The 25268-nt window shown below is 45.0% G+C and overlaps 1 protein-coding gene across 2 annotated transcripts in view; it reads right to left on the reverse strand.

The window, feature by feature from the left end:
* WDR35 (WD repeat domain 35) overlaps window positions 1-25268 on the reverse strand; it is a 109767-nt gene that overhangs the window by 46945 nt on the left and 37554 nt on the right. For both annotated transcript variants that reach the window (XM_077488829.1, XM_077488828.1), the window contains exons 13-16: window positions 17400-17460; window positions 5197-5341; window positions 5030-5099; window positions 1086-1139 (exon numbers count right to left, since the gene is read on the reverse strand). In XM_077488829.1, coding sequence (XP_077344955.1) covers window positions 1086-1139; window positions 5030-5099; window positions 5197-5341; window positions 17400-17460 — 330 coding nt within the window. The remainder of the gene's footprint in view (window positions 1-1085; window positions 1140-5029; window positions 5100-5196; window positions 5342-17399; window positions 17461-25268) is intronic.

Below are 25268 nucleotides of genomic sequence, written 5' to 3' on the forward strand. Positions count from 1 at the left end.
CCTAAACCTATACAGTTTAGGAGATATTTACCCGAAAACAGCCACCGAATGCGCCGTAGACAGCGGCGCGCAGGCGCACTGGGCAGGTCGCAGATCGCGGCGATATGCCACAAGTGTCGGCTCCCGTGCGCATGCGCGGGAGTGACATCATCATGGCTCTGGCGAATCACAGCGCCGGAGCAGCGAGACCCACCAAGAAGATGGACGCTCGGAACTACAGGGGACAGCGGTGACTTCGCTGGCTCCTGTGTCAGGTAAGTGACACATAATGGACTACTATGCGATTCATAGTAGCCCATTATGCTTTACCTTTGCAGGGAGACAAAGAGGAAGTAAACCCATCAGGGTTTACTTCCTCTTTAAAGAAAATCACAAATTTTGGGTTGTCCCCAGAAAAGTAATAGAGGGGAAATCCTCCAATGGGGACACTAGCTCATGTGACCTAGGGGTCCCCAAGAAATGCCCTTAATTTTCAGGGATTCCCTATCACTTTCTGCTTGGCTGTGGGTCAGCAAGTGAAGGGAAATCTCTGCAATTGGACACAGATGGCAAAAAAATTAAAAATAAATCTGACAAGGGTTATAACCCTCCCTTACTCTAAAATAAGAAAGAAAAAAAAATGTTTGTTGCTTATAGTTCCACTTTAATTTTATCATTCTATAGCTACTATTCTCTCTGATTCTGGGGTTACTGTTATAAAAAGTCTTCTGCCTTTTCTGCATACACGGCTTCTTTCCTGAGGATGCTAATTTATGTCTAACCATTGTTTTTATACAATGCATTTAATACTAACTTCATTTTTAGAAATATAGCAGAGCAGAGTATTTCTATGCTGAACTGCTGCATAATTCAGACACTACTTCCTACATGTCAAGTTAGCTCATTGTTGCATCACATGGCTTACATATCTCACAATGCATCAAGCTTCCTGCTTATATTGTGGATCTGATGTAAGAACAATTTACATTTCCTTACTAACACTCACTCAGCATTTACATTCTGTTTTCTATCACAACCTTATAAAGCAAAAGGGAGTTAGTCGGTGACAGAATATATGAAAACGGTTATACTTCTATGGCACTTACCACAATTAGGACTTTATCAGATGCAGTTATGCTGCAAATAAGATCCCTTGTAGCCTGAAATATCAAAATACAATAATTACAAGCAGCAAAAAAATAAGAATTAAAGTGGAACTTCACTCTCTCGATCAACTTTGACTATTCTTAATCCTCATGCTGCTAGCATTAGTAAACATATAAGAAAGTATATCATATTTACTTTTTTACATTTTTTTTTTACATTTCTTCAGTTACTTCCTAGTTTTCATGCCTATGCAAATTATGTCATACATTCCAGGAGTCTTCAGGAGAGAAGGAAGGCTGATTGGACATACCGGGGCAGGGAGTTCCAGAGGATGGGAGAGGCTCTAGAGAAGTCCTGAAGGCGAGCATGGAAGGAGGTAACAAGGGAGCTAGAGAGCAGGAGGTCCTGGGAGGAGTGGAGATGGCCATTTGGAGGATATCTGCAGATGAAGTTGGTGATGTAGCTGAGGGTGATGTTGTGGATGGCCTTCTATGTTGTAGTTAGTATTTTGAATTTTATACGGTGGGGTAGAGGAAGCCAGTGAAGTGATTGGCAGAGAGGAGCAGCACTCAGCAATATGCTATATTACCCATGCATGTATATTAATTTTAAGAAACATTTATATTACTATTACTCAGTGGCTGTGACCACCTCATTTAAAGTGCGACTCTTCTTTTTTTTGTAAAAAAAAAAAAACGGACTCAATTCCCCCATCCACACATTTGAGGTGGATGGGTGAATCACTCCCGCTGAGCTAATGTGCTCTGACAGCAGAGACTTCATCTCCATCAGAATACACTAATCATCATCAGCTATAGCTCATCGAACAGCATTTATCCGACAGGCTGGTTGTACAGAAGTCGATTGGTAGATTGACTTCTGTACAGTCACTGCACCCATAAATGGATCGAAGTTTGGCCAGTTAGCTTTAGGTCAGCTGTACCTCTATAGAAACAAAGAAGGATTTAAGAAGCATGTCAAACTTACCTAAATCTAAAAGCATGCTACGTTTGCCCTTTTCCATAAGTGCTTAACCACTTGAGATCCGCGCTATTGCCAAATGACGGCATTAGCGCGGATCTACTTTTCCGGGACTACGTCTATTGACGTCGTCCCGGTTACGAGCGGCCTGCGCGCCCCCTGAGGGGCGCGCGCGTCGCGCTCTGTGATCGGCGAGTCCATGAGACTCGCCTGATCACCGATCCGTGTAAGGGGTCGATCCCGACCCCTTATCACGTGATCAGCTGTCAGCCAATGACAGCTGATCATGTGACAGAACGGAGCCGGCAATCGGCTATTATTCCTCCTCGCGCTGACAGCGCGAGGAGAGAAAAAAAAAGCCGATCACCGGCGGCCGTGATCGGGACATCAGTCCCGATCACGGCCAGCAATACAGCTGACCACCTGCCCCCTGCCAGTGCCCACCTGCCCACCGCAGTGCCATCCTGAATGAAAGTAAGTGCCCCCCGTCAGTGCCACCCAGCAGTGCCCATAGTGCCCACAGCGCCACCCACAGTGCCACCCACAGTGCCATCCAGCAGTGCCACCAACAGTGCCACCCACAGTGCCCACAATCTGCCGCAAAGGTGCTGCACCCCAGTGCCGCCCATCAGTGCCCAGCAGTGCCGCCCATCAGTGCCCAGCAGTGCCACCTATCAGAGCCACCTATCAGTGCCACCTATCAGTGCCCATCAGTCCCATCTATCAGTGGTACCTATCAGTGCCCATCCATGCCACCCATCCATGCCACTTATCCGTGCCACCCATCCATGCCATCTTATCTGTGCCCATCTTTGCCCATCAGTGCTGCCTTATCTGTGCCGATCGGTGCCGCCTTATCTGTGCCTATTAGTGCCGCCTTAACTATGCCTATCAGTGCAGCCTATCAGTGCCCACCAATGCAGCCTATCAGTGCCCACCAATGCAGCCCATCAGTGCCCACCAATGCAGCCCATCAGTGCCCACCAATGCAGCCCATCAGTGCCCACCAATGCAGCCCATCAGTGCCCACCAATGCAGCCCATCAGTGCCCACCAATGCAGCCCATCAGTGCCCACCAATGCAGCCCATCAGTGCCCACCAATGCAGCCCATCAGTGCCCACCAATGCAGCCCATCAGTGCCCACCAATGCAGCCCATCAGTGCCCACCAATGCAGCCATCAGTGCCCACCAATGCAGCCATCAGTGCCGCCTAATCAGCGCACTTCAATGAAGGAGAAAAATGACCCGTTTGCAAAATTGTATAACAAACTATTAAAACATGATTTATTTTTATTTTTTTTGCATCTTTTTTTGTTTGTTTAGCAAAAAATAAAACTCCGAGCTGTAATTAAATACCACCAAAAGAAAGCTCTATTTGTGGGAAAAAAATGATAAAAATTTCATTTGGGTACAGTGTTGTATGCCCGCGCAATTGTCATTCAAAGTGCATCAGCGCTGAAAGCTGAAAATTGGTCTGGGACTGAGGGGGGTTTAAGTGCCCAGTAAGCAAGTGGTTAAAGCTGTGCCTGCATTGCATTAGTTAACTGTTTGTTTTGTCCAGGGGCACACAGAAAGGCTACTTACCCGATCTTTCAATTCTCTGGAAAACAGCGCTCCTTCCCTTCCAGTGGTGGACAGTTCCTGCTGTCCTCATGTCCAGAGCTGGTCAGTCACAAGGCCGCTAGTGCACGGGATGGAAGGAGCAGCAGGGACCGGTCTTGCTCTTGGAGAATCGGCCGATTAGCCAAGTATACCTCCGCTCTCCTCATCCCTAGACAAAACGAGTAGTTAACCTATGCAGTGCGGGCAAAGCCCCACTGTATGGGTAAAAAAAAATAAAAATTCTGGAATTCTTCTTTTAAGCTAAAACTTTCAGCAGGGTAGGTGAGGGCTAAAACAGCTGTCAGTTTTGGGGGTTTTTTTTGCCTTCTGTGTCTCTATAGAGATATTTTGCTTCACGTCCTGTTCTATAGGCTCAACATGAAGTGAGACGGCATCATTTTAAAGTGAGGAAAATTCCCTCTTAGGCAGCTTTCATGGGACTACCCACCCCCCCCCCCCCCCCCTCCTCCTCCTCCCCAAGGACACTGCTAAGTATTATTTTCCTTCAAAAGGCCCACATAACATAACCATAATGCAAATGTGTAAGATCTATAAACTGTTCTCTAAAATAATATTTTATCTTAAAAAAACAAGGTTTTGTGGTGCCCCCCATGACATCTTAAATTTGGTACAGTGGAACCTTGGATTACGAGCATAATCCGTTCCAGGACAATGCTTGTATTCCAAAGCACTTGCATATCAAAGCGAGTTTCCCCATAGAAGTCAATGGAAACAAAAGGTAATTTGTTCTGCATTGAATTCTATTGCATGCAATACCGCATGTGGCCATAGGTGGGGGGAGGGTGCCGGAGAGCCTCAGAAATACTCGGGGACAGCTTGGCTGAACTCGAAAACCCCTCGGAAAGGCTTGGGAACTGAGTATTTCCGAACGGCTCCGAACCGTTCCGAGTGTCACCGACGCCCCCGCACCTCTGGCCAAATGCACTACTGCACACCCCATTAGCTTGAATTCTACTCCTTTTGTGAGACAACACCGTAAACAGAGTCAGGATTTTTTTTTAAAGTTGCTCGTCTTCCAAAACGCTTGTTAACTGCGTTACTCATTAACCAAGGTTCCACTGTATTTTAGTACTGCAGGTAACTGTTGCATGTGCAGATACATGCCAACAGCGGTAGTCAGCCTGTCATCACTTTGTATAGGCTTCCCAGTCACAGTAGTTTGCATGAATCTGTTATTCCAAATGCAGAAATCCACTGTCCAGCTCTAACTGCACTTGTGAATAAGACCAAGTTTTCAGTACACAGTATGTTTTTGAATTCTGTTAAGATGTGCACTTTACAAGAATTTCCACATGCTGGCCCAAGGACTAAGGACAAAGACAATCATTATGTATTTACCACCAATGCTTTATTAAAGTCCATCAGACTGTCACCCACTCCAGCAGGGCTATCATCGATGTGAAACACCCTGCAAAAAAAAAATTAAAAAAATGATAGAACATTTCAACTGCGATCAGCTGGCTATAGTGTGATGCTGTGAATGTTACCATAGTTCAGATGTTTACCGTTCTCTCCCCTCTTTCTTGGTCCGTAACAACTGATTGATTTCCATTGCAGTCAGCTTTTTTGCTACTCTGTACTGCCAGACATAAAAGGCTTCTTTAGATGCCGCTATAACATGGGTTTTGGTCATAGTCACAAACAAGGGCACTGCAGAAAGAAAACAGATTTAGACAAAACAGGAACATTTAATGTGAAAACTGAAGAATGGGATGCCATTCATCGGAGAAGCTGCAGACAAGAAAAGTGGTGATGATGTCACTCAAAAGGATTTGGCTGAACCCTATCGTTACATGCCTGCCTGCTACCATCACAAGCCAAGAAGACAAAGAGTGGTCATGTGTACAGCCAAGTGGGCTGTGCAGAGAAACAGTGAACGCTGCAAACTCCTTCAGCTCCATTCTGCTTCTCCTTTAGCCAACATAAAAGTGATAACAGGGTTCAAGCGCCCACTGATTCACTATGTATATGGACCATACATATGGATCATATATAAAAAATAAAAAAAAAGAAATTTAAAGCGTATATCTGTACGCATGTTTTTTTGTTTTAAAAAAAGAAGAGAATAGAACTCTGTAACTATGTAAGCGTTGTTGGTAAAAAAAATTTCCGTTAAAAAATAAATTCTCTTAATTCCTATTCTGGGGACACAACATACAGTGAGTGGAGATTTCTCCAAAGTACATGTTAATCCCCTCCTATTTGTCATCAGAGCAAGTGTTGCATAGTTACATAGTAAGCCAGGTTGAAAAAAAGACACAAGTCCATCCAGTTCAACCACAAAAAAAAAAAATAATAATAATAAATATCATACAATCCCATATACCCAATTCTATACCCACAGTTGATCCAGAGGAAGGCAAAAAAAACCAGCAGAGCATGATCCAATTTGCTAAAGCAGGGGAAAAAATTCCTTCCTGATCCCCCAAGGGGCAATCGGATTTTCCCCAGATCAACTTTACCTATAAATTTTAGTACCCAGTTATATTATGTACACTTAGGAAATAATCCAGGCCCTTCTTAAAGCAATCCACTGAGCTGGCCAGAACCACCTCTGCAGGGAGTCTAGTCCACATTTTCACAGCTCTTACTGTGAAGAAACCTTTCTGTATTTGGAGATGAAATCTCTTTTCCTCTAGACGTAAAGAGTGCCCCCTTGTCTTCTTTGTTGACTGTAAAGTGAATAACTTGACACCAAGTTCACTATATGGACCCCTTATATATTTGTACATGTTGATCATATCCCCCCTTAATCTCCTCTTATCAAGAGTGAATAAATTCAGTCCCTCTAATCTTTCCTCATAGCTGAGCTCCTCCATGCCTCTTATCAGTTTGGTTGCCCTTCTCTGCACTTTCTCCAGTTCCCCGATATCCTTTTGGAGAACTGGCGCCCAAAACCGAACGGCATATTCCAGATGAGGTCTTACTAATGATTTGAACGGGGGCAAAAAGATCTCTCTCTGGAGTCCATATCTCTCTTAATACAAGAAAGGACTTTGCTGGCTTTGGAAACCGCAGCTTGGCATTACATGCTATTATTGAGCTTATGATCTGCCAAAACCACCAGATCCTTCTCCACTATGGATTCCCCCAGTTGTACTCCCCCTAGTATGTATGATGCATGCATATTCTTAGCCCCAAAGTGCATAACTTTACATTTCTCAACATTAAACCTCATCTGCCACATAGTCGCCCAATTAGACAGAGCATTGAGGTCGGCTTGTAAATTGGAGACATCATGTAAGGACGCATAGCTTGGTGTAATCTGCAAAGACGGAAATGTTACTTTTGATCCCAAACCCAATATCATTTATAAAGATGTTAAAAAGTAAGGGTCCCAGCACTAAACCTTGGGGTACACCACTGATAACCTTAGACCATTCAGAGTAAGAATCATTAACCACTACTCTCTGAATTCTGTCTTTTAGCCAGGTTTTCTATCCATTTACAAACTGATATTTCCAAACCTGTAGACTTTACCTTACAGTTCCGCACACACGGCTCATGTGTATCGAACGCTTTTGCAAAATCCAAGTATATCACATCCACCGCCACCCCTCTATCCAAGGTTTTACTTACCTCCTCATAAAAAGAAATCAGGTTTGTCTGACAACTTCTGTCTTTCATGAATCCATGCTGTCTGTTGCTTAAAATATTTTTTTCCTGTAAGAACTCATCTATGTGGTCTTTTATTAATCTCTCCAGTATCTTCCCAACTATAGAAGTTAAATTAACAGGTCTATAGTTACTTGATAAAGACTTTGTTCCCTTTCTAAATATAGGCACCACATTGGCCCTGCGCCAATCCAGTGGTACTATTCCTGTCATTAATGAGTCCCTAAAAATTAGATACAATGGCTTTGAAATTACAGAGCTCAATTCTTTAAGGATCCGTGGGTGGATGCCATCAGGGCCAGGTGCTTTATCCACCTTTATTCTGTCCAAATATTTCTGGACCATATCACTTTTGAGCCATTGTGGATTTGGGGCTGAGTCACTACCACCCCCATGCTCCTTTGTATACACAGAGCTGAAGATAATATTTAATAAGTTAGCCATCTCTTTGTTCCCAGTCACCCACTTCAGATTATTTTGTAAAGGGCCTACATACCCAGACTTGACCTTTTTATTTTTTACATATATATATATATATATATATATAATATAATATAATATAATATAATATAAAGGCATCCTTTGGAAGATTTCCCCTTGCCTTCTGTTCTAATGAGAAATGTTAAAGGGGACCTTCCTTCACTCTCTTTTTTCTTTGAAATTGCTCCATACCCCCTCCTGTAACACAATTATATTTTATATATATATATATATATATACACACACACACACACACACACACACACACACATACACACACTGCTCATAACAATTAAAGGAACACTTTTTAATCCGAGTATAGCATCAAGTCAATGAAACTCCTGGGATATTGTACTGATCTGGTCAGTTAAGTAGCAGAGGGGGTTGTTAATCAGTTTCAGCTGCTTTGGAGTTAATGAAATCTCTAAGTCACTAGATGAGCAAAAATGAGACGACCTCCAAAGCAGGAATGGTTTTATAGGTGGAGGCCACTGACATTTTTTTTCCCTACTCATCTTATCTGACAGGTTTTTTTTTTTTTTTACTAGTTTTGCATTTGGCTAAGGTCAATGTCACTACTGGTAGCATGAGGCGACACCATGCATATTACCACATTATGGAAGAGAGATCCTTGTTCCTGGACATTTTATTCAGTTTAAATTATGTTTTTAAAGGAATAAAGAGCTGCATAATCATTTTCTTTTATATCTGCCTGGAGTTTAACTTTAATAAGTATCAGACTGTTGTCTATGGATGTGCTGTGACACTAGTAAATAGTAAGGATAAACCTCATATAGGCACCTTGAGCCAGAGTAAGGGTCTGAGTGTCCACAATCCATGGGGGAAGTCAGGGAGAATGGGTGTTCAGTGAGAGAGCAAGGCAAGCCATAAGCTACATCATTTTCTTTCTTTCCGCCATGGGTAAATTCTCTTGATTCCACCATCAACACCGTCAGTGTTGATGGGGAAATCCCTCCTGCAGAGCTATTTTGTTCGGCCAGTGGGGAGCCTTCACTGTTGGCAAAAAACAATGATCACTGCTAGTGGCTACAGCTTCCGGCAGTGATTGCATGCAGAAAATCTGACAGGCTGGTTGTGCTGAAGTCTCTCGAAGAACCAGCCTGCCCATACATAGATCAAATCTCTGCCGGTCCTTGCTGATTCGACCGAGATTTCGTCCATCTTTGGCTGGTTTAAGGGTTTGATTTTTTTTTCCAAAGTCAAAAAGCTATATCAGATTTGCAGGTGATGAAGTGCACAGGCATTGGCTGGAGAAAAGGAAAACACTTTTAGCAACCAATCTTTTGATATGAAAACAGGTGCACTCTAAAATACCCAGTGGATGAAGCATTACCCAGAAGCCCGTTCTCCTATTGGAAGGGGTCATCAGCACATATTTCCCAGGTAGCTTTGCTGAAAGTCAGATCTGTGCTTGTACATGCTAAAAATCATATTGCACTTCCTCTGTATGTCATACACTACAGACAGTGCAGCTTTAAAGAGGAAATAATGAGGGTATTACCGTTGACTTTCTTGTGAAAATGCTAATTGCCTGGCTATCTCTAGTTGTATTTTCCAAGCCAGCATTTTTAGCAGCATAGGTCTTAAATGTCAGTCTCTGCAGTGCAAAGCTGGGGTTTATTTTAGGAAGCAGTGGTGTACATGGACTGAGGTGGGCAGAGAACAATAATAAAACTGTGACTATGACAAAAAAGTATTTTCACTGCTTACAATGATTTACAACGTAACCTCAGAAATCCACTGATCCATGGCAGTTGCCAGAGGAAAAACAAGCACGTTCTACCTGCATTCCCCAGTGTTACAAAGGCTTATTTTCCCAGGTCTAGAAAGAAGGTTCTGAAGCTGCCAATCTTCGAGTTAAAAAGGAATTTTACAGGATGAGGATAAAACAGATGAACACTGAACATTTGGCTGTGTTTACCATGAGCAATGAAAGGTACATTTGTTGGATGTCATAGCAGAACTGGGAGACTAACGGAGGCAGGAGAATGTACATACTGCTATTTACTTTCTATGAAAGGTGAGGGCTTTACAGTATAAATTCTCACTTCTCAAAGACGGCTTCCATTCCAGAGCATTATGTAATAAAAATAGCACCTAGTGAATATTAGGAAAATCTGCAAAACAAGCTGGAGGTTTATTGTAGGTAATGTTCCAATTCAAGATATACTATATGTAAACGTGTGCAATAAACTATTTAAAAAAAAGAAAAAAAAAGGCTGCGGTTTTCCAGTTTGGATGGTGGCAGCCTGCCATGTTGCTGCTTTAAAAGTGTTACTAAACCCAGGACCCTGCATTCACTATACCTGGTCTCCCACAGTACACAGAACATGGAAATAAAATAATTTCAGTGAATCTAAACTGCTAAATACCTTTTCTCAACGACAGTTAACCTCCTGAGATCCGCGCTATAGCCAAATGACGGCTACAGCGCGGATCTACATTGCCGGGACGACGTCTATTGACGTCGTTCCCTTTCCTGGCTCCCCGCACGCTCCCGCGAGCGCGCATTGGGGAAAATCTGTGTTGGTCGTGTGCCCTGGACACAGCCAATCACAGAGCGCTGTAAACGGCCAATCACAGCGGCCGTTTACAGCACGATCGCTGCCTCCAATGAGAGATGATCTCAAATGTAAACATATGAGATCATCTCTCATTGCCGACTGTCTCCTCACACAGAGACAGCGTGTGAGGAGAGAGATTCTGAATTAATTGTGCCCAAACAGTGTACAGTACTAGTTCTAGTGCCATCTTTGCCCACCTGTGCACCATCTGTACACCGCCAATGCTCATCTGTACCCCGCCAGTGCCCATCTGTACCCCGCCAGTGCCCATCTGTACCCCGCCAGTGCCCATCTGTACCCCGCCAGTGCCATCAGTGCACCATCAGTGCCCGCCAGTGCCAATCAGTGCCTGTCTGCAATCGGTGCCCATCTGCCGCCTCATCAGTGCAATAAATCACTGCACATCTGTGCAATAAATCAATGCCCATTTGTGCTGCCTCAACAGTGCCCATTTGTGTCACCTCAACAGCACCCATTTGTGCAACCTCAACAGCGCCCATTTGTGCCACCTCAACAGTGCACATCTGTACAATCAGTACACATCTGTGCAATAAATCAGTGCACATCTGTGCCACCTCATCAGTGCATATCAGTGCCCATCTGTGCCACCTCAGAGCATATCTGTGCCACCTCAGAGCATATCTGTGCCACCTCAGAGCATATCTGTGCCACCTCAGAGCATATCTGTGCCACCTCAGAGCATATCTGTGCCACCTCTGTGCTGGTTCATCAGTACACATCTGTGCCCTCTCATCCATGCACATCTGTGCGATCAGTGCCCATCTGGGCTGCCTCATCAGTGCACATCTGTGCCATCAATCAGTCCACATCAGTGCCACCTCATCAGTGCCCATCAGTGCAGGTTTAGCACACACCTGTGCAGTCTCATCACCACCAGCAGCCAACCATGTCTAAAAGAGTCTTTTCCGCCGAGGCGTACCAAATTCTTTCCACGGCCGACGAGAGCAACGGGGTGCTCTCTTCTTCAGATTCCCTTTCAAATTTGGATTCTGAAGCCGACATAAATTATAAGCCAATCCTTAGTAGTGAAACACTGACTGAATCCAAGGAGGAAGATATCCGGCCCATCAAACGAAGGCGTTCTAGTGAGGCAGTGGAGCCCACCAGCACCGAAGTGCCATCCACCAGCACCGCAGTGCCTCGGCAAGAAAAGGCCAAGTACCAGTGGGGTGTCATCTCAGCCCCAAAGGGCTAGGACCCATGCCGGCCTTCCCTATGCCCTTCAGAACCCCTTGTGGCTTCCTCCTAATTCAGGAGAAGCCAATGTTCCCCCTTTCACTGCCCAGCCAGGAGTCCAGGTGGACACAGAGAATTTTACCCCAATACATTTTTTGAATTTAATTTTTACGGAGGACATGTTGGCGTCAATTGTGGCCCAGTGCAACCTGTATGCACAACAATTTAATTTTGCAAAATCAGACATCTTATTATGCCGTCCCTACGAATGGAGAGACCTAACAGTGGAGGAGTTCAAGGTTTTTTTAGGCCTCACATTTAACATGGGACTCAAAAAAAATATATCAATTGCGTACCTATTGGTCAACCCACCCCCTCCACCACACACTGCTCTTCTCCGCGGTAATGCCCAGAACCAGGTATCTGATGATCATGAGGTTCCTACATTTCAGTGACAATACCCAGTGCCTTCCACAAAATGACCCAAATTACGACAGGCTTTACAAAATTCGTCCAATATTAAATTTTTCAGAAACATTCCCCAAATTGTTTACCCGGGCCAACACATATGTGTGGATGAGTCCCTTATTAAATTTAGCGGCAGGCTTAAAATTAAGCAATTTATCCCCAGCAAAAGGGCCCGCTATGGGCTGAAGGACTACAAATTGTGCGACTAAGCCACAGGGTACACATATTCATTCATAGTGTACGAAGGGAAGGACACCCAGCTGCAGCCCCCTAATTGTCTGGACTACTTGGGATCCAGCGGGAAAGTTGTTTGGGATCTCATATACCCCCTACTGGATAAAGGCTACCACCTGTATGTAGAAAACTTCTACAAATCTCTGCCCCTGTTCCACAACCTTCACTGGAAGAAGACGCCAGCATGTGGCACTGTAAAAAGGAATCGGAAGGGCTTTCCTCAAAGTCTTGTGAATAAGAAGCTGGGGAAAGGAGAAACGGCAAGTCTGTGAAACAAGGAGGTTCTGGCAGTGAAGTGGAGGGACAGAAGGGATGTATACATGTCTTCTATCCACAATGATACGTTCGTGGAAATCCCCAAAAGGAATGGCCCCATAAAAAAAACAAAATGCATTTATGAATATAATTTGTTCATGGGGGGAGTCGACTTCAATGACTAAATGATGGAATCATACCTTGCCACAAGACGGACATACCATTGGTATAAAAAAAGTAGCAATTTATTTTTTTTCAATTGGCCATATACAATTCCTATGTCATTTACCGCAACTCCACCCAAAACCCCAAACGCTTCTTTGGCTACCAGGAGGACGTTTTCACTGCCCTTATTTTCCCGAACGGCCCACCAGAAAATATCCGATCAGATGTTTTTAGTCAACTCTCCGAGCGTCACTTTCCCGATAAAATCCCTCCCAAACCAACAGGCCAAAGACGTCAAAAAAGATGTAAGGTGTGTACCAGAGCAGGAGTCAGAAGAGACACATCTTATTATTGTGCACAATGTCCTTCCCAACCAGGCCTCTGCATAGGTGACCGTTTTCGCCGTTACCATACTTCAATAAATCTTTAGTGAAGTATGGTAAACATAATCCTCAGTTCCTGCCTTCATACACCTTCACACCCCTTATGCCACTGCCTGCTCTGTAACTGACCCTGGCTTGTTATTCGACCACTCTTATGCCTGCCGCTTCTGTACATACCGCTGCCTGATCTGGAACTGACCCTGGACTGTTATTCGACCATGCTTCTGCCTAACGATTCTGTACATACCTCTGCCTGATCTGGAACTGACCTTGGACTGTTTGACCACGATATTTGCCTGCCTCTTGGACTGATCTTGTATTCTGCAACTGGACTAGTGGGATTCAACACGTGGTCTCACATATGTGAGGGGCTCCAGTATAGTTTTTCTGGATGAAGAAAACAATTTTCTTTGTTTTCTTATTCCTAGATTAGGATCTGGAGATTCGTTGGCTTCAAAGAGATTTGGGTGGGAGAAGCCTCTACCCCTATCCCCATTCTGTCCTGAATGAGGCTCTACTTCTGTCTGCTGCCTGTAGGACTTACTGCCCTCATGCCGCACTGACCACACCACATGGACCTGCCTACTACCAGGACCAATATTTTTGGCACTGCTGACAATATCTCTGCACTGACCCTGGACTGTATATGGACAGTATCCCTGCCTGCTGCCTGAAAGATTGTGTTCGCTGTTGCTGACCAAGTCCCTGCCTGCTGCCTGGACCAGTGCTATCCTCCTGTGGATAACTGTGCTTCTAAAACCACAGGTAATCTTTTCTTTACCCTTTGCTCAGCATAATGTATTTGGGGGTGTAATTCTTGGTATGTGCAGGCTATGTGTCCCTGGAACGCCCGGCGGTGTTCCTTGCATGTTGCGCCTCTGTATGTGGCCAGGCTGTGTAAACGTCTCACATATGTGGTATTGCCATACTCAGGAGGAGTAGTAGAATGTATTTTGGGGTGTTATTTTTGCTATGTAAATGCTATGTGTTGGAAATATCTTATAAACGGACAACTTTGTGTAAAAAAAAAAATAAAAAAATTGTGTTTTCATTTTTTTCCACATTTTCCAAAAACTTCTGGAAAAAAATGAACCATCCAAAAGACTCATTATGCCTTAGATTATACGTTGGGGTGTTAGCTTTCCAAAATGGGGTCATTTTCTGGACGTTTCCATTGTCCTGGTGTTCCAGGGCCTTCAAAATTGTAATAGGCGATTGAGAAATTAAATGTGTAATTTATGCTCCTAGAATGCCTGAAGGTGCTACTTCAATGTTAGGCCTCTGTATGTGGTTAGGCTGTGTAAAAGTCTCACACATGTGGTATCGTTATACTCAGGAGGAGTAGGAGGATGTATTTTGGGGTGTTATTTGTGGTATGCACATTCCGTGTGAGAGAAATAAGCTATTACAATGACAATTTTGTGAAAAAAAATCTTAATTTTGCAAAGAATTGTGGGAAAAAATGACAACTTCAAATAACTCACCATGCCTCTTATTAAATACATTGAAATGTCTACTTTCCAAAAAGGGGTCATTTGTACTTTCCTGGCTTGTTAGGGTCTCAAGAAATGAGATAGGCCTTAGTATATCAGATGTGATCTTTTTTTTTATGATTTGCACCATAGCTTGTAGACTATAAATTTCACACAGATCACATAATATGCAATAATTTGGGTTATTTTTACCAAAGATGTGTAGCATTATAAGTTGTGGCCAAAACTTATGAAGAAAAAATTGATAATTTGCAAAATTTTATCACAGAAACGAAGAAAAATTCATTTTCTTTCAAAATTTTCGGTCTTTTTTCATTTATAGCGCAGAAAATAAAAAACCGAGAGGTGATCAAATACCACCAAAAGAAAGATCTATTTGTATGAAGAAAAGGGCAAAAAAATCATTTGGTTACAGTGTTGCATGACTGAGTAATTGTCATTCAAAGTGTGAGAGCACTGAAAGCTGAAAATTGGTCTGGGCAGGAGGGGGGTTTAAGTGCCCAGTAAGCAAGTGGTTAAAGCAGTCTTGTGACTTCTATCAGTGTCTAGGTAAAGATTGTAGGAGGAGATTTCATTCTCCCCTGATTGTCCTATGAGGCTGCAGGACCTTCTGTCTGGACAGTGCTGATTGGCCCTATGATGACCATATGCACTCTCGCAAGAAAAAAAAAAACTCTCTAGCAATATCCACCAAACTGGACATGTGCAGAGTACCATCAAGGCTCTATTCTATCAGATGGATTGGGGACTGTGGAAGAAGGCGAGGATCAGAATAGACAGGATAATACAGCTTTTTTATACAATGCAGAAGATTAACCTCTTAGGTTCCACAGGGAGTATAGCAAGCATGATTTACTGAATATACAAACTGATTTTACTGTTGTGGGTTTAGTAACACTTTAAGTTGATGTTTTCCTAGAGGGATCTCTGCATTAGCTAGGCTGTCATTAACCTAATTTCCCATGCAATAGATTGGACCTCTTTGCATGCATCAGTATGCTTTTAATAATTTGATTCCAGGCCTATTGTTGTTTACTATGCTATTATTGACTATCGGGTTGATTTACTAAAAATGGAGAGTGCAAAATCTGGTGCAGCATAGAAACTAATCAGCTTCCAGGTTACTTTTGTCAAAGCCTAAATGAACAAATTGAAGTTAGAAGCTGATTAGTTATCATGTACAGCTTCACCAGATTTTGAACTCTCCAGTTTTAGTAAATCAACCTGGATGTTCTGATGTCAATTTATTTTCCCCTGAGGAAGAGCAAGTCTTGAAGTGCATCTGGAAATTGGGAAGGAAATTATTTACTGCAATCATTCTGTACGCCTTTCCCTTTGGGACTAAAATATTTTCAGTACTGCGTACAACCTATGTATTCTTGGGCAAAGTTGTTGAACATATATTTACCTCATGGTCTGGATTAAGTATTCTGTTTCTTTCCAATAAAGCTTTGTAATGTTTTCTATACTACCCTGTTTCCCCGATAGTAAGACACCCCCGATTGTAAGACATATCGGGAGTTTCAGAGGGGTCGGCTAATATAAGCCGTACCCCGAAAGTAAGACATATGTCTTACTTTCGGGGAAACACGGGGGTATTGCCGCCTCCCTCTCATCTAGCTGCGCGCCGCCTCCTGCCCACGTCCGCACCGTCCCCCTCTCCATACGTCGCCGCGTCTGCCATTTCCCTCTGATCTTAATGAGCGCCGCCTCCTGCCCACGCCTGAGCCATCCCCCTCTCCATACGTCACCGCGCCGTCCCCTGCACTTGTCACTGCCGCCTCCTGCTTAAAATATGGTAATGCACACAGTATTAATCATACATCAGTAAAACATACACACTGGCATACTGGGGTATCATCTGCTGTATGTAACCCAGTGGGTATCAGCAGGTGTCAGACTGGATTAAATACAGCAGGTGGTACTGTATCACACATAAATCTGTTTTATCCTCCAGTATTCCACTGTTCGTTCTTACCATTTTTCATTGTTTTACATGTTATGCAATGTTGTAACAAGACATTCTTGGCACTTCCTTTTATAAAACTGTTTTGTGGTGAATACAATACTGTTCAGGTTGTTAATAAATGTTAATTTTATGGTTAAAACAAAAAATTCGACAATTTTTTTCCAATATAAGACATACCCCGAAAGTAAGACATAGTGGGGCTTTTGGGGATAAAAAGAAAGTAAGACACTGTCTTACTTTCGGGGAAACACGGTAAGTATGGTGTCTGTTTTTTGTGTCCATTAAGGCCCCTGCAAAAGGATAAACCATTTGTGGTTCTATATACTGTTCATGTTGTTTAGGGTCAGGCACCAATGTAGTTTCTAATCACCACTTCTTGTATATACTATAACTATACTAAAAGTGTATATACTAAAACTATATACTAGAAACAAATCTGAACCTGCCTCTATAGGTGTCCCTGTTCTGAGTACCTGCTGAAGGACACCTGTCATGAAAATAAAATCAAGGCTGCCGTTGCCAACTTCTTATAATGAAAAAAAAATGTTGCCCGATAGTCATGCTAAAGTGTTAGAAATGCTCATAGCTCCTCAGTGTTCTTTGGCTTCCCTTAGAAACATACTGCCAACCCTGCCAAGGGTTTCAAAGACCAAATGGTGTGACCCAACCCATGCTGGAACCATGTTTGGCATAGAGTTACTGAGGACTGTTTACAATGGTAAAAGATGAGAGACACACAGCCAGATGTAAAAAAAAACCTAGCTTTTTCCAAAAAAAAAAAAAAAAAAAAAAAAAAAAAATGGATGATAATGGGAACCTAGAGTCACAAAAACATAATATTTTATTAAATGGATAGGTACTTACATATATCAATATATTTTGAATCCAGAGGCGTTCCAATGGAATTACATAAAACCAGAACGTACTAAAAGTAAGAAGAATACACAGCATCTTAGTATAAATATATATGTAACACAAAATCACACAGTTGGCAGCACGAAAGCTCTTATGATAACAAGTAACCCAGAGCAACCAAACGACAGCAATCTGATCATCATAAAACAACATGTCTGTGTAGATAAAAAATAAAATAAATACCAAGGAGTTTCTAAAGAGTATCATAGACACAGAAATCGGTCTCCTGTCCGTGTGACAAATGTTGCAAAATAAAAAATCAGTGATTTTGTACCACAAAACTCTTGATGTCCAATAGTCCCTAGATTTACAGAACCCTCCTGCCCCTGTACTGTCCGTGTGACTACCCCAACCAACTACAGTTAAATTAATCAACAAGGACAAATAGCAGAAGGAGGGTATGTAACGTTTTCTGCATGGTGCTGCATTTCTGAAAAATGTCCGTGACTCCAGCCAGCTTCTTTTCTACTTCTAAACTTGTAGGATGGGTATCGTTTTCTGTTCTTCTTTCCATTCACTGTACCTTTATCTTCTCTTCTGCTGTCCTTTCATTATATCCAAGTTCTCTTCACTAGGTTCCTGAATCCATCTGTTGGTATTGTTCTTTTGACCCTTTATATGTCTTGATATACACTGATCAGCCATAGAATTATAACCACTCACCATAACAAGACCACCCACCTAATATTGATTACCCTTTTGTTACCAAAAAGCCCTGACCCATCAAGGCATGGACTCCACTAGATCTCTGAAGGTATGGTTTGGTATCTGGCACCAAGCCATCAGTAGCAGATCACCGCTGGCTTGCCTTTTTCCCATAGTGCATCTTGGTGCCATCTCTTCCCCAGGTAACTGACGCACACACCCCTGACCATCCACATAATGTAAAAGAAAACGTGATTCATCAGACCAAATCACCTCATTCCATTGCTCTGTGGTCCAGTTCTGATGTTCATGTGCCCATTGATGGAGCTTATGGCTGTGGACACGAGTCAGCATGGGCACTCTGTCCAGTCTGCAGCCCCTTACATTTAAAACTACGATGCACCGTGTGTTCTGACACTTTTCTATTGGAACCAGCATTCATTATTTTAGCAATTTGAGCTACAGTAGCTCATCAATTGGATCGGACTTCATGGGCCAGGCTCCGCTCCCCATCTGCATCACTGAGCTTTGGCCACCCATTGTACAGTTGCTGGTTTGCCAATTTTTCTTTCATGAACCACTTCAGACCAGGAACATCCCACAAGAGCTGCTGTTCTGGTGTGTTCTCACCCAGTTGCCTAGAATTGCAATTTGGCCCTTGTCAAAGTTGCTTAATTCCTTACACTTGCCCATTTTTCAACACAACTTCAAGGACAATATGTTCACTTGCTGTCTGATATATCACACCCACTTTCAGATGCCATTGTAATGAGATAATCAACATTATTCACTTTACCTGTAAGTGGTCATACGGCTAGTTGATGTACACAAACACTTAAATAATTATACTTATTTAGATTATCTTGCTTTTAGAAACCACACAGACTTTTCAGGTTTTGTGGATACACTGATATGTACAATGACTTTATTTTGTGAACACTCTTTGATATCATCTTAAATCTAGTGACTGGCCCTTCCTATTAAATAGGTTGAGAGATCAACAAATCAATGTAGGTGGCTCGTTACTTTCTGAAGCTGTGCCAATACTTTGGGGAGGTTAGTTCAAGCCTGGTTTAGATTCATTTCCTACAACTCCTCTATTGACTAGGCACAATAACAGAGGGATAATAAATACTGCATGGTTGCATGCTATGATAAAACGTCTAGATAAACAATCATGCAGCCAATCAGTTTGGTTTTCCTGTATGTGGCTACAGTTTGATGGCAGCCAATATAAAATAAAAAACAAAAAACAAAAAAAAAAAAACATAAAACTGCTTTAAAACTTTATTTCCTTTATAAAATTTGTAGAGATTTCGAGCCATATCAACTCACTACACATACATGCTGCATCTATTGTTGCAATATGATTGCACGTTGTCTTTTTTTTCTCATGGTTATTATATTACTCATGACTCACAATATAGCACTCTCTATGTAGCTACTGGATCTAATTTCTGCAGTCATTTGCCAGGTGTGCTGACTATACCACTTGAAATACAGGGAACCACTAGAGAAAATCAACAAACCTTCGAAAGTGGAACCTCAACAATGGTAAAATGTAAAAGGCATCAAAATCACTTTCAGGTTAAAAAGTTACAATAAGCACTAAGAACCAGTTGACACCAGAATCGTACAGGAACATGGTGCATGTTCTCGTGACTTTCCCTGCAGTAGAATGGGCTGAAATCACACAAAAAGTAGTGCATGCCCTACTTTTGAAAAAATGTGTCACACTAAATCCCATGGTACTGCGGTACCATGTTATCTGTTGCCCGCAAGCACGCTGAGTTTGCAATCTGCATTTGGGATGCAATTTATAATGTATTTGCACCCTATCATATCACAAAGACAGTGTGCTTTGAACATGTTGGGGGAAACGTGCACAGAACACGCCTTTCCTGCACTGCGTTCTGGTATAGACTGGCTCTTAATAAAAACATGGCCTTCCATCAAAGAAATTTAGCTTCAGCACCTAAAAGCAGATTTCCAGCTATTTCCATGTTTTAATAAACAGACACTCACTTGTTGCACGATCTAGCGATGTGGCCGCCCAAAGTCTCGGTTCTCTCCCCCACCTCTGCCCAGCGCAGGCATCACTATTGTGGGTACCCATCTGTCACAGCTTGTGGCTTCACAGCCAGGTTTGATTGCACAGCCTGAATGGCTGGGCAATCTTCTGGGACCTGGAACATGTCCCAGAAGATTGCGGGGAGGGAGGGGGAGAGGAGAACCCTCCGCTCGAGCTGCCTAGGCGGCCCGAGTGGAAGTGGGAGCTGGGTATCTGTCAAAGCTAGGTACCCACTCCCCCCCCCCCCCCCAAAAAAAAATGACATGCCAAATATGGCATGACAGGGGGTCAGGAGTGCTTAAAGCGGAAGTTCCACTTTTGGGTGGAACTCTGCTGTAGCCTCCCTGGCGGTATTCCAGAGTCTGGCTCGGGGTGAGATTTCAGTACCATAAGCAGTATTCCCGAGCCAGACTCGGGATCGCATCGCAGGATCCATGTAGGGGTTTACTTACCTTGTCCCCTGGATCCAGCGAGGTCTCCCCGATGTGAGCTGTGAGCCGCCGTGTCTCGCTCAATCTGTGACAGTGCCGAGCTCCGTTCCCTGCGAGCGTTGCGACGCACGGGGACGGAGTTCGGTGCCAAATTTAAAAAGTAAAAACACAGTATAGATACAATATACTGTAATCTTACAGATTACAGTACTGTATCAAATAATTAAACACCCCCTTTGTCCCTAGTGGTCTGTCCAGTGCCCTGCATGCAGTTTTATATTATAAATACTGTTCTTTCTGCCAGGAAACTGGAGATTGTCCATAGCAACCAAAAAAATTTCAATTTACATCAAAAGTGCTTTTAGACCAGCTAGAAAACAGCGATAATAAATTAGAATCACTTGCAGAATTGAGCTATAGTAATTTGTGGGGAAATTCGTCATCAAACACTAAAAGTAATGACAGCGATAATTCTACAACTCAGCACATTTCAGTGTTTTTGATTTGATTACATTATTGAATCATTTTTATTATTATTATTTGTTATAATTAGTTGAAGGCTGGCCGCAGGCCAGCCTGTATTTGTAGGAGGAGCCTGAGAGGGCTATTTAAGCCTCCTCCTCTGTCAGGGCCAGTGTCGTTAGGGTTTCTGAGTGGGCGGCAGCAGAAGAGCTTGTCTGGGGATTGGGCTTGGCGGTTTCTGGGTTGGAGCGACGCCCCCCCCCCCCCGGGTTTCACCGCGGTCACCTGGGTGGAGGTCGCTCTGCCGTCTGCGGGTGTATTTGCAGCCCATGTTCCTGCAGCATGGTTGGTGGTGGTGGGGGGGCGACAGTCCAGCCATCCGTCACCACCCTCCGCTCCCTCTGAATAGCATGCCGCCCGCCCCGCGTTCATGCCAGGGGGGAGCGGGGATGCAGCTGTCCCTTTACCGTCCACTCCTCATGCTCCTAGCTCCCCTAGGGAGCCGGCCGCCAAACCCACGTGGCGGCCGGCTGATTCTCCCTGTGTGTGTGGGGGGGGGCGATCGGCCGCCGCTGGTTATGCTCCCATACACGGCCGTCACCAGGGGCTGCCAAGAGCCCGCCTGATGTTCAACGGCCGCTTGATCCTCTCTCCCCTTGTTCATGTGGCGGCGGGGGAGGGGGTGATCGGCTGCCGCTGGCTCTGCACTCCATCGCTAAAGAGCCTATCTGTGCCGCCCGCCGGCTCCCCTTGGTCCCATGTGCTCGGCGCCGCCGATTCACCTGGGGGGGGGGGGGGGGAGGTGGTCGGCCGCCGCGGCTCCCCCCTCCCCCTCGCATGTGCGGAGGGTCGGCTGGTTCTGAGGGGGGGCGGGGGTGTTCGGCCGCCCGGCGGTTCCTCTCTCCCCGTGCACTCTGGCTGCCTGCTCGGCTGGACCTGCGCTCAGACTGTTAAGAACTGGAGGAAAAAAAAAAAAAAAAAAAAAAAACGCACTCCTGATGGGTCTCGGACATGTGTCTCCTGGTGGGGGGAGGTGGAGATAGTCGGCCTCCCCCTCTTCCCTCGCAGGTACGGAGCACCCGCCGTTGCTCCTCGTGGGGGGGAGGGGGAGATAATCGGCCGCGCCGCCTCCCCTTCCCCCCCCTCGCATGTGCTGTGTTCCGCCGATTCTCCTGGTGGGGGGGGGGAGGCTAATCGGCCGCGCCGCCCCCCCCCCCCTCATATATGCAGTGTTCCCGCTGGTTATCCTGGCAGGGGGAGGGGAGGGTATTCGGCTGCGCTGCCCCCCCCCCCCTGCATTTTTCCTGCAGTAAAGTTTTAGAGCTATGTGCAGATGTGGGGGATAAAAGTTTTGCTTTTCATCCTGAGGTCTTGTGAACGTTTTGGTTCAGAGAGGAGCTAAAATGCTTCACTTAGCGTTTGGAGGTTTCATCCTTAGATGAAGTGCGTTTGGTGACCGTGTTTTGGCTGTGAATACTGGAAGTGGTAATTCTCATTTAAACAGTTGTCACCGGGTGTCCCCGTTGGAGGATTCCCCCTCCAGCTCTTCTTCTAGTGAGACCAGTACATGTTGTATTTTTCATCACTTTCTGACCCGTAATTATGGTTTCCATGGGAAATATTTTAAATCTCACAAACCGCATAATGATCTGAGTCCCTTATTGCTCAAAAAAAAAAAAAAAAAAAAGCAATGTATTACAGATACACGTTAATATTATTTATATTCACAAAGCGTTCTAGGAGACTAGGCAGCTCATTTAAATGATGTTTGACCTGACTAAACTGTAAGTACAATGTGCAAAGGGCACCCGGAGCAATTTCACACATCTAACAATACTCCTGAGCTCCACGGGGTGGGCCTCCTGAGCTCCACGTGTTGGGTCCCCCCCCCCCCAAAGCTCCACGTGGTGGGCCTCCTGAGCGCCGGGTGTTGGGTCCCCCCCCCCCTCTGAGCTCCACATGGTGGGCCTCCTGAGCTCCACGTGGTGGGTCGTCCTCCCCCCTCCCCCCGCCTGTGCTCCAAGTGGTGGGTTTCCTCCTCACCCACCTGAGCTCCTCGTGGTGGGCCTCCTGAGCTCCACATGGTGGGACCCCCCCCCCCCTCCTGAGCTCCACGTGGTGGACATCCCGAGCTCCACGTGGTTGGTCCCCCTCCCCTCCTGAGCTCCACCTGGTGGGCCTCCTGAGCTCCACGTGGTGGGCACCCCCCCCCCCCTTATGCTCCATGTGGTGGGTTTCCTCCCCCCACCCGCCTGAGCTCCACGTGGCGGGTCTCCCCACCCGCCTGAGCTCCACGTGGCGGGTCCCCCCCCCCCTCCACCTGAGCTCCACGTGACATTTCTGTCACAGCGCTCAGTCTAGCATTTCTGTCTCTGCGTTTCTGTGCAGCGTTCTGTCTCAGCATTGCTGTCGCAGCGTTCTCTCTCAGCGTTGCTGTCTCAAGTGTTCTGTGCGGCTTTTCCGTCACAGCGTTCTGTGCGGCTTTTCCGTCACAGCGTTCTGTGCGGCTTTTCCGGCACTACGTTTGGTGCTGCATTTCCATCACGGCGTGCGGTGCAGCATTATTGTCACGGCGTGCTGTGCAGCATTACTGTCATAGCGGTCTGTCCAGTTTTTCAGTCATAGCGTTTATGTCCAGCATGTCTGGCATAGCGTTTCTGCTCCTGGATGTCTGTCGTAGCGTTCTGCCCCGGCATGTCTGTCGTAGCGTTCTGCCCCAAGACTGCTGTCATAGCGTTCTGCCCCTGGACTGCTGTTATAGTATTCTGACCCTGGACTGCTGTCATAGCGTGCTGCCCCTGGACTGCGGTGGCTTCTGGAGCAAGATTTCTTTCATGGCGTTCTGACCAGGATTTCTGTCATGGCGTTTCTGATCCAGGATTTCTGGCATTTCATTTATGCCTCAGCGTTTCAGTTTTGGTTGTTGCTGTCATTGCGTTTTGCCTCTGTTTCTGCTTCAGCGGTTAGTTTCAGCGTTTTTTCTGTCATGGTGTTTTTCATCATGGCATGTTGTGTTTCTGTCTCAGCGTTTTCTGTCTCAGCGTTTTCTGTCTCAGCGTTTTCTGTCTCAGCGTTTTCTGTCTCAGCGTTTTCTGTCTGTGTTGCTGCCAGCATGCCTGTCATGGTATTTCAGACTTGGTATTCAGTCTCAGAGTTTCTCAGAGGGGCATTGTTCACTCATGGCATACTCTGGTAGTCGTTCGTCCTTGTGGATTGTCATGTCCCATCGTGTCTGTGTCATGTTTGTACCTGGGTCAGGTAGCTAGGGCTCACACGTCAGGATCTGTCACGTCTATGGATCCATACGGGCTGAGGTTTTCGTTATTAATTGATTGTTGTCCTCAATCTTCTCGCCCGTATACCATACGTCATACGTTGCATGTTCATTCACCACATCCATACGACTACCCACCACGGTCCGTGGGTACACTAGCCCTGAGTTTTCTGGTAATTGCCTGTCTCTGCACTGCAGGTCACTCGGACTCACTTACCACTTACATGTTGGGTGGAGGGGGGGGGGGGGTCCGTCCGTCAGGTTCTTTTAAGTGCAGTGGTCTTGACTTTTCTGCTCATGTTTCATTCTTAGTTAGGCAGCGGGTATTGTTGTTCTCATGTCTGGTTGTCTGTCATTTCTCTAGTTTGTGTTTCAGGTTGGGCCGTCTTGACATCCATACCAATATCATCCATGCTTGCTATCACTTCCTTCAGCCCGGCCGTTGTTAAGGGCTAGTGGATTGGTGCTGATGTCTTTTCACCACTGGGCTCACCCTTGGGTCCGAAGCAGTCAATAGTTTTTCCTTCAGTTGATGTCCTGTTGTGTTGAGGCCCTGGTTTCTGCCCAGGGATGTATAGTCTCTCTCAGGGCATTTGTTAAGCCACTTCCCCGTGACGGTCCTTGGGGGTGTAGGTTGGGCAGATGTCACAATGGTTTGGATGCCACTCTTGGCTCTGATCTTGTTTTGAACTTATTGCCTGGAGTTCCACTTAGGGACATCAGTCCAGTCGTCTTTTCCGATCCCCAGCTTGTTCCAAGTAGGGGGGGCTTGGGTATGTCTATTATGCCATGGGGACCATTTCCCCAGGAGGGAGTTTGGCCCTCCTTGGTTCAGGTTTCTGTCCCAGCTGTTGGGTTCAGGCTGTAGCATGACCCGATCGTATCCGTTGGGACCTGGGTCCTGCGTCCGGTTTGATTTCTCCAGGTTGACAGTA

Source organism: Lithobates pipiens, unplaced genomic scaffold (assembly GCF_037356315.1).
Source record: "Lithobates pipiens isolate NorthernLeopardFrog02 unplaced genomic scaffold, aLitPip1_a1.2 Scaffold_18, whole genome shotgun sequence".
Classification (NCBI taxonomy): Eukaryota; Metazoa; Chordata; class Amphibia; order Anura; family Ranidae; genus Lithobates; species Lithobates pipiens.